This window comes from Vanessa cardui, chromosome 4 (assembly GCF_905220365.1).
Source record: "Vanessa cardui chromosome 4, ilVanCard2.1, whole genome shotgun sequence".
Taxonomy (NCBI): Eukaryota; Metazoa; Arthropoda; class Insecta; order Lepidoptera; family Nymphalidae; genus Vanessa; species Vanessa cardui.
In genome coordinates, this window is record NC_061126.1 from 7,813,457 (window position 1) to 7,831,125 (window position 17,669).

Consider the following 17,669-nt stretch of genomic DNA (forward strand, 5'->3'; position numbering starts at 1 on the left):
AAAATAACTTAACTAAAAATAAATAATAAATCAATATAACTTAAATGTTATTACAATTTAATAAAGTTATTTACTTCATAATATCTAGTACAAAGTTAATCAATCGCCGAAGCGGCCGAGCGATCAAACACCAAACACACCCCCCTGTTTATACTTAGCGGATGAAAAGGCAACACCGTACGCCCCGGAATAATATTAGCTACCCTCAATAATACGATCAATGTTAATAAGCTTCTGCATATTCCGAAAAGCGATTCTATTGCGTATGAAATAAGAACAAATTCGAATTGCCGATAAATCGAAAGATGAGTCATTTTAGAAAAGCTAAGTTTTTTTACTAACTGGTAACATGTGTTAACATTTGCTGATAATCCTGGATTAACACATCATAATAAAGAGATGAATACGTAGTTTATTTAGCCCGTCTGTCCGTCTGTCGACGCTATTCGATGGCGTTTAGTGAGCGACAGGTGCGTTGACGCAACTCATATTATTTCATAAGGTTCCCTTGTAGTCCTTGTACTCGTAAATTCTACTTATCTCGTAAAATACCTCGATTTAATGTATTACTCAAATAATCCGCCATATTCAAGAAAACATTTATTTGCAATAAGCTTTCCATTACTATTTCTACTTATTCGTAATAAAAACATATATACTCTAAATCTATTAACACTACTTTACTGTCCGTCGGTCAATACAGAGGCCGAAAATACTGATTTTATAAATATCACGTGTTATTTATAAGAATCCGTATCTATTTCATGCTAGTTCTTTACAGTGGAATATACATCCGGTGTGGTAACTTTTCCTTGAAATAAAGATTAATCGCCTTAAAGATTGAGTAATGATAATTGAGTAAAGTTTATTTACTTTTTATTTCGTTTATGCAGACGGGCTACGGGACCTGGCAAGAAATGGTCATCATCGCCTGAAGATGTGGGCATTGTATGAAATATTCAATACACCGATTATGCTAATTAAGATGTCATGTCGAGCCTCTAATTGTAATGTAATACTGACACACTCACTCATAAAATCGCGGCACTGTAATACAAGTTGTATTGTTTGATGTGAATGATGATATATAGATTAATCATGAGAGGAAGGTATAACGGATTTGCGAACGTTTTTATGCTATTAAATTAATACATTAATTTGTAACAGTATTCTTTATTATAGACTTGTATGCGTTGATTTCGTAAAGTCAAACGTAAAAAGTTATGTAGATATTTACAAATTAATTATCGTAAAAATTAAACAAATCAAAGTATTTTAATAAAAGTATAAGACGAGAATTTATTTAGCGTAACAATGAACTTTTATGAAATAAATTAAAAAAAAAAAACATGTATTAGCAAATGTTTCCTTGGTTCATAAAACTGTAAAACAATTATGAACACCGTTTATCATGCTGTTTATTCGTGTACGCCAATGAATTTTTAATGATGCGAGTTGTCTAAATCACAAAAAGTCTGTCATAAGCCGTCCTGCGACAGATGCGCCCCCATTGATAGTGAACACTTCACTGCCTCCTACTTGCTGACTTGTTACTTTTTTATAACTAAACACGATTTATATGAGTCAAGACTGGTTCTATTGATGACGTTGTAACAGTTTTTATGATGTCCAAATACTCTTCTTACAAATAATAAATCAGACTTTCAACACAATAAAACAGCATCGATTTCCAAAGTCTGAATTGGAACTCTACATTTTATTTATTATCATCATCATCATAATATTATCATAATTATCTATGTATGCTTAGATCTTTAAAAATAATCAACGAATTTTTATGCGTTTTTTTTTTTTTGAAAATAGATTGTTTTAAAAGGAAGGTTTACATAACACATGCACGAAATAGTAGAGAACACAGAAAATTTTAGTTTCTAAAGTGATGTCGTAAGACGTAGCTTTGTATTGACTAATGACTGAAAAACTGTGAACGTTGTAAGTCATTCTGTAGTATATTTAATATTAGCATTACACCCGTGCGAAGCCGGGGCGGGTCGCTAGTAGATTATTTTACAGAAAAATATATTTAAAAATATATTTAGCTCCAGTAATTGTCAAAGCAGTTCTTAATATATGTATATATATATTTTTTTGTTAGAGTTAAAGTCGCAATAATGGTAATGGTACGTAAAATAATAATGCTATAAATATAATTTCATTTAAATATACCTTAACAATGACATAAGAAAATGTGCGTTTGTATAAATTTTATCAAGTCGAAATGAATCATTTTTTTTTACGAAAAATTGAATTATTTATTAAACTTAAAACTCACTAGTGTAACATCTGCTGATCTCTATTGGTTATTTGTCGTATCACGTGCCGATATCGGTGATTAGATCGCATTGTCTCGGCCTCGCAGTTCAGCCCAGTCACGGTGATCATTCAAAATCGATATGAATCAATGCCATTTTAACAACCCTACGTAGGGAAGTGCCGGTTATACTGATTGATTATTTCAATTACAATCCGTAAAAGGTTATTCATGATATGTATCAATAAGATAATCTATAAAAAAATATACGATTATTGTTAACTGTTCCATCCTCGTCGGCTACTGATGATAATGACTAAGGAAATTGTAGTGCTTCCGAAAAAACTCTTCTGTATACTCTAGTACAAACGGGGTAATTAATAATAAAAAATCGGTTCAGATATTATTATAATGTATATTTTTCATACATTTTCCAAACCTCCTCCTCAAAGGCCTATAAATTTTCCTAAAACTAAAACAGGAGGCTGTTGTTGTGTATTTTTAGAAAAAATACTAGTGTTCAAGCAATTGTTATGAATAGCAATTTAATTTCATAAAATAAATATAAATTCGTGTCGAAATTTTTGGAGTGACTCTTGTATAAATACGAAGTAGAACGGCAGATGGCTATCCCATATTTTGATGAGGTTCCCTACACAGTGTATGAACGGAGTGAGCAGTAAATGAGTCGCGAATCTCCTATGATAAATGCCACGGGGAGCGGAGCAGTGACGTTAACGCGCAGACAATATCGGCACTTGTCTCTCGCCCCGTGCTAAATGATTCGTGAGAGAATCGTGAACTATGGCGAAATATGCTTGATATATTAATGCCAAAAATTGTTAACTATCCTCTCATTTGTTCTTTTAATTTTTGTGTTATTTTAAATTGCAATAATAATTTACTAAATTCAAGAAATTATTATAAACGATAAATAAAAATTTTAACTAAAACCGACTTCGAACAAAATGTAATTTAAAAACAAATTAATATACACTAAAAGTAAAAAAAATAATTAAGTATTAAAAGTATTCTACCTAAAACGCGTTTTACGATTATATAATTTAGCTACAATTATTGTTATATTGGGACCCAGTGTCGGAATCAGACGAATTGGTAACCTTCTTTTTTTTTGAAATCGGTTGAAAATTGACACTTTTTATTTTAACATTTTACTATCTATATTAATAGTATAAATCTGAAAGTTACTCTGTCTTTCTGACGTTCTTTCACGATCAAACCGCTGAACCGAATTTAATGAAATTTCGTATGAAGTAAACTTGAACTCCAAGAAAGGTGCTACTTTTTTGCTTAGCTTATGAGAACCAACACCCTAAAACGCGAGTCAGGCCGCGGGCACTACTAGTCCACACATCTGTACATCGCCATTAAAGTACGCAACGGATTTTACCTCGGGTTTTATCAATAAACAGAGTGGTTCAAGACGAAGGTTAAGGTTTATATATAAATACCTCTCCTAGCCAGATAAAAAATATATTTTTTTATGTTTGTACTTCAATTTTAATGTTGTATAGTATACATTATTATATGTACCTGAGTGAAGTCGAAATGCGTAGCTAGTCAAATATGAAATTAACAAAATTTACTTTCAAAATATGTATAAAATATAAACACATTAAATACTTCGGTGTTAGTGAAATACGACTATTCTAAAAAGTAAAATTATTTTGTTGTCAAAAGTCATTTTCGGTAAAAAGTATATAATGCTAGAAAATAAGTTTGTCTATGAGAGAGCACAAATAATTCGACCCTCTTCTGCATTGAAGCAATGGCGATTCGTTTATAATATCCATATATTTAGCTCGTATGATAGTTTTTGACATTTCTCCTATGCTTCCCCCATTAAACCGACCCTAAACCCAATGGGGAACATGAATTTGCTCTTTTATGAAAACCTTAGATTGTGTACAAAGCTGACTTCGCAAATATATTCAGATAATGTTATATTTTTATGTTTTAGTTTTTAAATCGTTTTAATTTAATTTGATATCACTTTCATTTTAATTAAATTTGTTATAATTTAATATTTCAAAATTACTTTTTACATTTGTGGATTTTTACATATGAGGTTAAGAAATTATATGTATATATTTATAAAGATTGTAATACGACTCTTTCCTTTTCGAACATGACATTTAATGTGTGTCACCTTTGGGACATGCGTGGGAACTAGAAATATTTATTTTTAAGACCCTTATTTTGTTGTCCTGTGAACAACAATTACGATTCCCCAGACGATTAACAAGTAAGTATTCCCTACATACCGCGAACATTTCTCACATTCAAATTGTACTTTCATTTTACGGGGGCGCTGTGCATGCACTTGATCCCATGGCGTCTCTGGGGAAAAAACAACAAGTCGCGAGCTTAAATGAAAAATAATTGCCTGGGAGCACGAACGTCAGAAGTCAAAATATAACTCATATGAATATAAAAATTTCTTAGCAATGTAACATTTTGTGTTTAGTGTTTTTGTAAAAAAAAAAACTGTAAAATTTCGAAGATTAAAATGTGCTCGGTGGTGTACAGGTACACATATAAAATGGCGCTAAACAGCAATACTGCCAAGTACCAAATGCTATTGTTGTCCAGTTTGTACAGTGAAGCCAGGGTAACTCGTTACTCGAGGCACAAAGCACATAACATCTTAGTTCTAAAAGCTGGTGGAACATTAGCGATGTAAGGAATGATTAATGTTTCTTGCAGTACCAATGTCTATTGGCAATGGACACCACATAGCATTTTACCCATTTTTCGTCCGCAAACCAATATTATATTAAAAAAATGAATGACCAAAAAGATTCGTTATCATAAGTTACATTTAGTATGTGTGAATATTTCTCTTGTCTACTTGTCGATGAACATGAATTAAAAATCGTTTCCATTAATTATTGTTCAGTGATAATTAATTAATTTTTAATGTTTTTTATCTTATAAGTTTCACGGTTTTTCAGCTTGTTAAACCCAACAAAAAGGCTGTCTGTGTTATAAGTTAGTCAGATATTTTATATTTGTATTAATATAAAGTTATGTATTTAATGCACCTTAATACTAAGTTTAAGTAGATCAAAGCAAAGTTTCCACAGCGCAGTAATATTTTTATTTCTTTAATTAAACGTCTACCTATATGTATACATTAAACCCGTAGATAAAATCTATTTTCATCCGACTTCAAAAAAGAGGAGGTTATCAAGTCGTCTGTATTTTTTTATGTTTGTTACCTCATAACTTTGCACTGGGTGGACCGATTTTGATAATTTTGTCCAAATATAACAATAACTATAACTACGTTACATTATCGCAAATCAACTTTTAAGTCAAATATTTTTCATTTCATTTTACTTAAGATGACTATAAAAAATATGTTGAAGACGCAATTATTTTTATTACTTTTTAGTGCATATTTATTTGTTTTAAAATAGTGTTTTATTTGAAGTCGGTTTTATGTTACAAACATTTATGTATGATTACAAATATAATCGACTCTCGTGCCGTTAGGAGAATCTCTAGTTGCGCCACATTTTAATCACTTTAAGTGCTAACAACGATCCGTATCCTATCCCTTCCTTAACGTGAACATTGAGGAATAATGAAGATATATGCAAAAATGTCGTTAATGTATATTCCCTTCGAGCAATTAACAACTAAAAATATGAATATATAAGTTTCAAAATCAATTGACTAATATACAAAACAACATTAACATAAATTAATATGCATTACTTAATAACTTACAAAGTTAAATGAAATCATCTGTCTAATTTTACTTTTTTGTTTAATAATCAGTCAATAAAAAATCTGAAGAGAATAATGCCGAATCACGTTCGACTTATTTTAAACTACATACATCAGTATCTGTGAAGTGATGTTAATCAATTAACGGGAATTATCAGATCTACTACATCCCGTGGGAGACGCAGGTCACGGTACGCGAAATAATCGCGCGCGCGATCTCTACTTCCCACGATGCCACGGCTCAGATACACTTATTGCTATTTTCCACCATATCAAATGTCACGCCCTTCGTTTCGATTAGTTGCACTAAGTATGCGTTGACGTTTTTATTTATCTGATAACTGGTGATGTTGGAAGATTTCCTAGTTGTAATGTTATATAACAGATCTTCAAATGACCAATACTTTTTGTCTCTAAATTAAATGAGAATATAAAAATCATATAAAGATAATCGGAAAAAGATGTCAATGGAGATAATGCAAATAAATTCGAATAAAAATGAAAATAAATAGAAAAGACTACTTAGACTACAAAGTTTTTCAAGCATATATTTTATGTTACAGATTCATTAAATTTATTATATTTTAATATTTATATTTATTGAATTATTATAGAACATATGTATGTAGGATCATTGGTGGAGTCTGACAAATTAGTAGGGTTTCCGCATCAAATTTATTTCATGTAATATATTTGTAACATATATTTGTAAACTCTAGAACTTGTACGTTTTGTGACTTGTTATTTAAAAATTACTTTGACGATCCCTTCTGGCGACTAACCCGGGCCCGAAGTCGACTTTAAGTGATTACTTACTGCGTGAACCGCAATCAACGCGATTAACTGGGGCGGTAGTTTCATTAGGGTAAGTTTCAAATTGAAATCAAGAGATTTAATTCAGTGAGTATCTTAATATAATCTCATTATGTATTACATTTCATTATTTGTAATTAAATTTGAAATAAATATTGCAATATAATGTATGGACTATTTAGCATAAATAATAAAATTACCTCTTATGATTTTTTATTTATTATTATTTTTAGTTTGTTTCTAAAACGAGTAAGAACGAAGCATATTTATTGCCTTCCATTTATAGAAATTATTAAGGTGTTTTTTAAAGATTTTTAATCTCATAATTGTACTTAATTTTAACATATACTAATGAAATGCGAAAGTAACTCTGTCGGTTATGCGTTTTACGGCTAAACCGTAAAACGCATAGTAAATAGCAAAGAACCGTTGTCAAAAATAATCATATCTTCGGAAATGTAACGTGCCATAGATATTTAATAGATACATAAAAAAAAATCAAAACCAAAACATACTTTATTCATGTCGGTTCTTACAAGTTCCTTTACGATCGAACATAACCAATCATGTAGAGCATAGAGCACATGAAGCTGTTCGAAAAAAAATATTCGGTCATCCAAATTTAATGATATATTGAAATTAGTTAAATTTTTGATTAATTTTGATTTTGATAAGTTTTGTTTCGATTTTAAGATAACCATTAGTTTCAATTATTATTTGTGAATTATTTTATTTAAATACATCATAATTTTATGGTGTAGAAAGTTTTCAAAAAAATCAAAAATCAAAATATACTTTATTCAAGTGGGCTTTTACAAGCACTTTTGAATCGTCATTTAACAATTAAGTGAAGCTACCACCGGTTCGGAAAGTAAATTCTACCGAGAAGAACCGGCAAGAAACTCAGTAGTTACTCTTTTTCAACATTTAAAAATCAATGATCATAGGCATACTTGCTAATGTAACAAGACTATTCCTTCTCTTAACGCAGAACAAACAGATTATAGAATTAATAAATAATAACATATCAATTCTGAGCACTGCTATTCAAACAAACAATAACCATAATGATTTTATACCCTTGTCTATGTGGCAAGTGGCAAGTGCGTCCAATCACGTGGCGGGCACGCGTGCGCGACACGTGCCCATACGACGAGCCACCTGCGCGGGAGTGGATAGGGAGACAGTGATATTAATTGTTTACTACTTGGAGCTGTTTTCATCACCATAACCGTTCCATAATAATGTGACTAGCTAGCTATTCTGCGTGGTTCTCAAAACGCCCTATGTGTGATGTCGCATAACTAATGACCTTGATTTTTTTTTTAAATCTGAATGCTGATTGCTAGTTCCTGATGCCGCTCAAACATATTGTTCAGATTTATAATTATTTATTAGTAAGTAATCAACAACGTTACATTTCATTATTTTGTAATTATATATAGTTGTAAAATAATTAATATAATAATAATGCCTTCTTTATTATCCCTTATTTTACATAAAAATTGATTTAATGAGATTAATTAAACTATTTAGGCTTAATAAGCTTCCAACGATTTTAAATTCACCGATATACATATATTACATAAAATGTTTTTTATTAAAAAAATAGCTTTACCAATTGAAGTGCTTGTTAAATAATCATTTATATTGGTAATAAATTAATGTTAATAAAATAAAAACAGTTATGTTACATGTTAAGCCAAAAAAAGTCTACCCGCATTTTATAATCACATAATAATGTATTACATTTCTATTCGCAGACCCTTACTCAATCGCCAGAAATTATATTCCCAAGCGGCAAACACAAGATCTAAGACCTGGATTGACATTTTGCGGACGTTCCCGAAGGTAGTCGTGTCAATCTTTATTGCATTTCAGCTCGGCACACGTCATATTTTAGTGACCACACCGATGTGAAACAACAATGAGAAACCACGTCCTCATAAATAGCAAATAATATGAAAATAAACAAAGAAATAATAGATATTCCGATATTGAGGTTTCGAATAAGTTCATAAACAAATCTTACTTACTTTTCGTAATTTAATTTTCATCGGATAACATATGTGGAATAATAAATCATAATGTTATAAATAATAAATAATAATAAATTTGAATGTTAAGGATATTTCAGGTTTATCGGGCATGTAAGTACTATAAGGTAGGTAAGCGTAGTTGCTGCATAGTTTACAATGTGAAATTCTGTATCGGTATAGTAATTTAGATGCACTTGTAAATTCCGAATATTCCCAATCTAATCTCTCTCGCCGTTCGTGGATAACAATAAAACCAAAATCGTCCGCAATTATATAGAATTTATCGACTCGGACGGCAACACCGCTTGATGGATTAAATTGCTCTAGCCCTATGACAATGTGAGTACGGAAAAATACGTCCCGTATTATGAAGCAGCTGGTCATTTTTCAAGCAATTCCTTTTGCTCTGGTAGCAGGTGGCCATTCTTTTATCGTTGTCCGACCGGTAACGGTAAATTGTGCGTTTGCTTAGCGCTTCGGGTAAGCTATGTTTGCGAACCGCCTCTGATGAATTTGAGCAAGATTCGTGTTGAATTAGGACGCCTCGTAATATTTACCTTTTCGTAATGTTAACATTTACTGCCGCACCCCCGTCTAATGGTTGACCAATGGAAATTGTTTGACGAAAAATAAGTTTAGTGTTGCGACAATTTTATTAATGTTAAAGTATATAGAAGGCTTTATAATTTAAAAAAAAAAACCTTTATTTAGTCATTAAATCTCAAGACATTTTTGTATCCAGTTTTGAGTTTTGCTTTGATAAAAAAATCATTATCTCTTGTAGGTAAATCTACAATCAGAAAACGTACCTACTCATACATCAAAGTAATTTAATTACCTGTAGTACATTTGTTTGCACTCTACAATGAATACTGTATTTACCGCGGGTCGCGTACACCCAATTTTAATTGTAATATGTGAATTCGCATTTTCCAGGCGAGTTTTAATTATCGGGAGTCGCGCGCGGCTGAGTTACGCGACCGCCCGCGATATTTATGGCGGCTGTCTGCCATTCCAATACACTTTTTAACGTAATGAGCGTTGCTATGGGGGTTGCGCTGATACATAGCTTTACGATTGTTTTTCCATTATGTATTGTGTGCTGGCGGCGCTTTTACTCAGATACGTGACTTTTCCTCAAGACTAATTCACGTATCATTTATGTAATGAAAAAATTATAACATTTCGGAAATTTATTCGTACGTAAATATCGAATAGGAATCAAAATATGTTATAATGTCAGAGTCGCACTGTCTAGGGCGTTGTCATGTAGAATATGAGATTAGTACGGAGTCACCAGCGGGTCGCTTGCGGCAGAACGTGATCAGTTCTCGCGCCACTCACCCGATTCCGTAACATTAAATATTCAGCAAGAGCAACAAGGAGCACGCGTCGCAGGCCCGGCGTACATAAAAATGAGCGCCTATTATGAAATTAACAGTAGCTAACCGCGAATGTCTGCTACGTTTTTTTGGCAAGGCGCCGTCAGCTACAGCCGAATTACCGGACACTAATTGGACTGTGGAAATGCAGTGACGGACGAAGCGGAAAAAAGGTTTTTTTTTCGTCCCAGTGGGAGGCTCGAAATATTTTGATTACTTTATTCCATTAAATCGATAGACGCTAATGCAATGTGGTTAATTAGACGATATTAACACTTTAAATAATTATACTATACATCTTAACTTTTCACAACGCAATTCTTTTTCAATATTGATATAGATTTATTTTTATATATAAAGATTAGATAATAAAAATATGTTTATAATGAATAAGGCTCACCTGTACTCTAGCTTCTGTTAAGTCTATTTTCATTGCTATTTCCTCTCTCGTATAAATGTCGGGGTAATGTGTCTCTTGGAAGGCTCTCTCTAACTCTTTAAGCTGTGCTGACGTGAAGGTAGTCCGGATTCGACGCTGCTTCCGCTTCTCTGTCAACGAACCTTCATGTCCCCCATACACTTTGTAAGGGAGACCAGCTGTTAAACAAACAAAAAAAGCAATTTTATACTTCTAGTAGACGTTATTATTTTATGTAAATATTAAATAACATTAACATTTCAGTAATTAAAAACCAAGAAGAAATTATCGATATCATTCAATAGTAATGTTTATAGCTTTTAAAGGAACATCGTATTTATTTTCAGTTTTCTACAAAATTCGTATCGCTGAATGAAAGAGAAGGTACATTCGCGTTTAGAAGCGGCCATTTTTGTCTCCCCTCCGACAGCGCCCTCGTAGGTACAACTTATTGTACCTACACCTTTATATATATTTTATGTTTATAAATGCTAATGCTATTTGGCGTTTTAATTAAGATGGTTGGTATTTTTGAAAGACTTGTATCGTTATTTTATGTAAAAAGTGATTATAAATTATAATCCAAAATTTAATGCTTGTGCATTACTTGTGTGATTAATTTGCTTCATATACTTTTGAATAAACTTACGACAAAAATTAAATTAATTAATATTGCTCTATCAGTCTAATTTTAATCTCTTTATAAACAAAAATTAAAATGACATACTCCAAATATAATTTTGTTTATAACGTTCTTAGCATAATATTCTAACTAAATGTTGATTTTCGTTTTTTACCTTAATTTTGCTAATTCGTTTTCCTTTAACATATAAAATCTCTATTAGCTGCAAAGGTTATTTATTATTTATTACCCAATTATTTGAAATTACATTCATATTTTACTGTCTTGTAATGTTTACTTTATACGATCCTTGTGGAAAAAATAATGTTAAAAAGTCATAAATTCTTTATATACTTATATTATAAATATAATAAGAAAAACTAAGATTATTTAACCAAATCTACGAATTTAGTTATTCACTTATATTAAATTTATAATTCGTTTATATAAATAAAGGAGCATTATAAGATGTTTCGCCTAAATAATAATGGGTGGAAAAACCGTAGCGGTGGCATGTCGCGTGGCATAGGTATCGATCGTAGCCGACGCTACGCCTTGGCTACGTAAGGAAAACTGCACTCTTTTGTTACTGGGAGCTACGAGCTACGCGCTACAATTCCGTAGTCTTGCTAGCGTTTTCAGATTAAAATTCCGTTGAATACTGCGTTTTGCATTTTTCTGTATTTGTACTGCAGACGTTTCGATCATAGCTTCAAGTCACAAGCTGAATAATGTAATTTTGTATTTGAATTAAAAAAACATGTAACTGCATTTTTTTACTTCATTTGCTTAATTTGTAGTACATTTCGCATAAAGCCATGAGCATTTTTTAACTGGCGATATAATGAATTCCTGTGAAACAGTTACCGTAGATATTAGTACGGACGTGCGAGATAGATACCGCAAACCGCACGCGCAGCGACAATTACCCCAAATGAACCGGAATTAATCGAGACTCGCTTCTTGGCCGAGCTGCGGTCTCATTTGCATTATTAATAGAGGGTGCGGATAGCGGGGAGGACGGGAAATCGTGTCACTGCCCGCGCACCACCTCCCCGCAATTTGTGAAACCTAATGAAGAGGATCCCGCCAAGATGTTTCTGTTCTTATGATGTTTAATTTGAGTTTGCAGTTCTTGGGTCAGGCAGGCGGCCCGATCATTGTTATTGCGCGCTTTATTGCCTTATAGGTAGACCTGGAAGTCGCTGGCATTGAGCGTTCGCTAAATATAAATGCTTAATTATTTATATCTCAGATGTTTCTACCGAACCTCTAAATTAATGTTTCTTAAAATATTCGATATTTTAAAAAATTATATCTGTTTCTGAGTCTTAGATATTCCAATAAATAAATTACGAAATACTATTTTGACAGCCTCGTTGATCGGGCTAGCTTATAAGACTCCAGATTCAAAATCCAGATTCAGAATCCTAGTCCTTTGCCATTAAAAAGTTTTAGATTTTTCTTATGAAAATAGGCAGTCGAAAGTCCCATATTTGATAGTACACATACTTTGACAATGTATAATTTGACAGCGTGTGTATGACTGTATACTCTTTCGTGTCTCGAAAAAACACGTAAAGCCGTTGGTTCTATTCCTTTCCAGTCGTGTCGAATTGCCTTCCTACTGGACTTTTATAGAAAGGGAATGAGGATAGCACTCATAAAACAGTTATACGTTATCCTATAACTGTTCATTGAGATTAGACGCCCTAGCTAAAATCGACTATTTTAACAATAAAGTATTTTTATAAAAAAGTACTTGGTATAAAAATTATATAAATTGCAAATTGTTAATACACGAATGTGTAATTAACCCACACGTTCAAAATATTCATTAATGTAATTGTCAATTTATATGATGCGCTGTACACTATTGCATGACTCATACACATATTGATTAACTTGTTTTTTCAATATTATATTAGTTAAAAAGGCTCCTCGTTAAATATTATAATAACAATATTCATAATAATCGGTATTTATCGAAACAACAATAAAACCAGAAATTAAGGAATGTAAAACGAAGTTTATCTTCAACCTGTGTATCACAAATTCGTAACATGGGGAACACGTGGAGCTAATTAATCGTCAGACGCCGATTAATTCACAGGTGATATGATCCATGAACCCCCATCTTCCCTCCCAGACTTATTCCCAACCGGAGATCCTTCGCTAATTACTGAACGGAGCGACTTCAGGGGCTCTGAGAATCTACTGTACATTTACACTTGGTTGTGCATTATTATTTAAAACTTACAAGACATAAAAAAATATAATACCTATAATACCTACATAACTGATATACAATAATAATCATGATTTAAAGGAATAATAGAAAGGCATGAAAATAAATTAAGAAAAAGATGACATAAATGTTTACGTTAAACTATTTTTTTCTAGAGTGTGCTCCACAAATATATTAGTTAAAGCATATTTAAAGCGTTCAACGTTTTTTCCTCTTTAGTAAATCGTAGTAAATTGTTTCGCCATCCATCCACGCGGCCGTGGTTCATTTTTCTCGCGTCACGCGCAAAGTTCGCCGACATTCATAATGCAGGCGATGTCGGCGCGTCAACGCGGCATATTGCGGAAGGGTTAGCAGATTAATGGAAAGCTGGATCAAGCCGACACTGCTTCTCGGAGAAAAAATGAAAGACACTTGTCGGCAGGACTGTCGCTTCCTTATTGGTTATACTTAGTTACCTTCTGGTCCTGTCTTCAAAATATATTATATATACGCTTTAACTAAAGCTAACTAAACATTTTTGTAAAAAAGTTCACAAATGTTCACAGCGTCTACCAACTTGAAGATATTTCGATTCGATTGACTAATCATGTTAAAATTACCCCATCAATTAAAAAAATGTCTAACAAATCTTAGTTATAATTCCATTTGGAACACCATAAAAATGCAAAACATAAAAGTCAAGAGTAATGCAGAACACCAATACAATTTATATTTGCGAATAAACATGTAGGTAAATTTCGATAATGGCAGTAATAAAACGGGTTCTCCGAAACAGAAGTCAAATTGCACTTCGCGACGACTCGGAAACGGGTATAAAAATTCATTTTTTTATTAATTCAACCATTCCTAAGGAAATCAACAATTCAGAACAACTTGTATCTAATAATATAAATTTTATAAGCCACAATATATTGCAATTGTAATTCGCCTTATCTGACGTGATAAGTACAAAAGTTTTTTTTCGTATTTTTTAATAAGAAAATGTATAATATATTTTTAGATGATGATGTAATATGAGCAAAATGAAAACGTCTCCTCAAGTAAAGTGTGTTACAGTAACATTGTAGAAGTTACGAGGCTGGCTCGCGACGCAACTCAACTGTGAGATATTGCCTTTTTTATGACCCACTCTACTATACTTACTGGGACAGAATAGATCACATGATGCGATAAAATATTGCCCTCTGAGCCACCAAATCGAATTAACCCGTCCACTTGCATGCAAAGGCGCGCCGACGCGAGAATAGAAATTGCGATATTGGTTTAGGATAGGTACCCAACTATACGAATTTTCCCTCTCCGTTACAAATCAAATCGAATAAACATCCGTCGATATACTTCGAATGTAGTGAGATATAAAAGTTTTCGACCTATCATTTTTTTATATGACTTTACGTTGATATAAAATAATTTTACTTTAAATTCCAAACACTATTTTTGAAAGAAATTGGAATAGGGAAACAAAATATGCCTTATTCATCATTTTCTAAAATAGACTATTGAAAGCTACTAAGACAGTCATATAGTAATATAATAGTAAAAAATAAGATATTTTTTCTTTTTCTCGGATATGTTATTGTTACACATATTAAAGAAATGGGTATTCTTAAAGCAAAGGCATACTATGTAACCATATAATTCCTATAATCGTGCAACAATTAATATACAAACTTGTAATTAATTTGTACGTGATTAACGGGCATAAGGCGGGCTTACTGAAGATTACGTGATGAGAATTATTGTTGTACGGGTGCTAACGGGGGTGAGACAAACTTCTCAGGAGGGGGTCGGTCCGCAGGCTGAGATCCAAGGCACAAGCAAGACTGGCTCGAACTGCTGTCCTCCCTCTAAGATTCTCGCGGACGCCGCCGCCAATTAGGGACGCAATCGCTCACGCGGCTGGAACTTGGCCCCCACGCCACCCGCTCCGCCCAAGGCACTCTTTGTTTCATGACGTCGTCTTATTTCCCCCATCATTCCGCCACTTGTTACCAAATGAAAACGATTTTACTTTGGCCTCACTACGAAATAAGTGTAATCATATTTACGAAACGTAGGTATTTTAGTAAACAACATGTAACGGTGACTTTTGATAGCGATCAAAGTTTATAATTAATTCAAAATATTATAAGGATTTTAAAAACGATTCTTAGTTGAGAGCATCGAAACATATCTGATACGAGACATATTTATAACTAAGAATAGCAATATTGGCATTTTAAATATTATTTATGGAATGATATTTATAACAAAAACCACTATAGCAATAATATTGTATGGCTTAACTTGTTAGTTGAGTAAGTTATATATCCCGAATCTGATTCTTTTTCTACGATTATAAAAATATAATATAAGCAAATAAAATTTTCAATAGTTCTATCTACTCTATATCAATAAATATTGATATACAAGGGATACATGTAACAAATATATCAATCATTTTTTAGAGATTGAACTTTAATTCCTGAATTAACATGAACCATAACAGTTAGGCTCTTAAATAATTTCTATACATTCTGAACTGAAAAAAAAAACTCGTAAAAACGTAAATCAACCCCGTTTGAATATAATACAATACTTAAGCTATATTGCAAAACTTATTACAAAATCAAGATAAAAATAAACAACTCATTCTCAATTATATAACATAATTATCATATCATATCAAATTTTCAGTGCTATTCGTAAATACATGGCATTTTGAATGTCCCCGAAAATATCATTCGAAGTCTGAGAGTAAAATAAACTTAAATATTTAAGTGTTGTGTTTTAAATAAAAATACATTAATCAAAAAAGTTTGTAGAGTCTTTGTGTAAATCTGTTAATATAGCAGATTTATTAATTAATTGTTTAAATCGAAATACTGTTTCTGGTATTGGAATTAGCTATGGTTCTTGAATTATGTATGAACTTGCCGTGCAAAGGATGTAACATCATGGATTTCTTGGTTGGTGGTGTAAGAAGTAATTTTTATTCTCACTATATATGCCTTATGTGTTCGTCTCTTTTATAATTGATTTAATATATGCACATATATTAAAGATATATTTGTTTTTTTTTTCAAAATACAAATCAAAAGACGAGAAATTTCAACCCATAATTTTTGAGATATTATTTTATAAAAGAGGCAGATAACCTTTGTGGAATGTATTTCAATTATTCAATGAACCAATAATATCGGTCTGTTTAGTACTTAGAGTTTTTTTTTATTTATAGTATTAATATTTTAACATCCAAAAAGCATAATAAAAAAATATATATACATATATTTATTCAGCTTATTTCGTCTAAACAGTATAGGTTGGAGCCTTCTTTTAAGTGCAGCAGGGCACCTGTTCCAGAAGACGTAATGTGGACGACTTAATATTTGAATTATTATTTTTTTCATTCTCATAAATGATTATTATACTCCTACACTAATTATAATCTTAACAATTATTATGTTATCATATATACTTAAATATTAACATGTGTTTTTACATAATACTTAGGTACTCACAGCTTTTATGTGGTGAAAAAAAAACATTAGACATTTCTTTTGAACCCAAATTCGAAAATAGAATAGAATTTACATCTACACACCATTTTTTATTATAGATTCTATCCTCTTACTTATATACTTACCATAAATAAGCCAGTAAATCATTTCCTAGGCAAAATAAAAAATACTGAAACTTAATTCAATGAGCTTCAAGAGCTTCTATGAGCCTACTTGAATAAAGAATAATTAGATTTATAGAACTTCAATGTAAATAACAGATATATTTTATGTAACTTTTAAAAACCAGACAAAGAATAAAAAAACAGCTTTGAGAAGTAACTATTTCATGCATCTTGGACGTTGCTATTGCTAATTCGAATCTGACATGCAAATAAGCCTTCGTAACCTGAATATTTATATGAATTTAGTCCCCATACTACTGGCCTGCATGTTTGTTGTTTCACACTGAACGGAGGTACATGTCTTTTGTCATTACGGTCTGTTCTGTTCGTAATCGAACATATTCGCTTTTATTCTAAATTAATTAATCTATTATATTATACAAGACTTTGTTTCACTCGCAGTCTAGTAGATACGTCAGTTATAGAATGATTTATTCACATAAACCATTACA

At 31.9% G+C, this 17,669-nt stretch overlaps 1 protein-coding gene across 1 annotated transcript in view; it reads right to left on the minus strand.

The window, feature by feature from the left end:
• The window catches only part of LOC124544529 (paired mesoderm homeobox protein 2B-like), a 41,049-nt gene that overhangs the window by 22,387 nt on the left and 993 nt on the right, over nt 1–17,669 (minus strand). Inside the window, exon 2 of the mRNA XM_047123126.1 lies at nt 10,663–10,859. Coding sequence (XP_046979082.1) covers nt 10,663–10,859 — 197 coding nt within the window. The remainder of the gene's footprint in view (nt 1–10,662; nt 10,860–17,669) is intronic.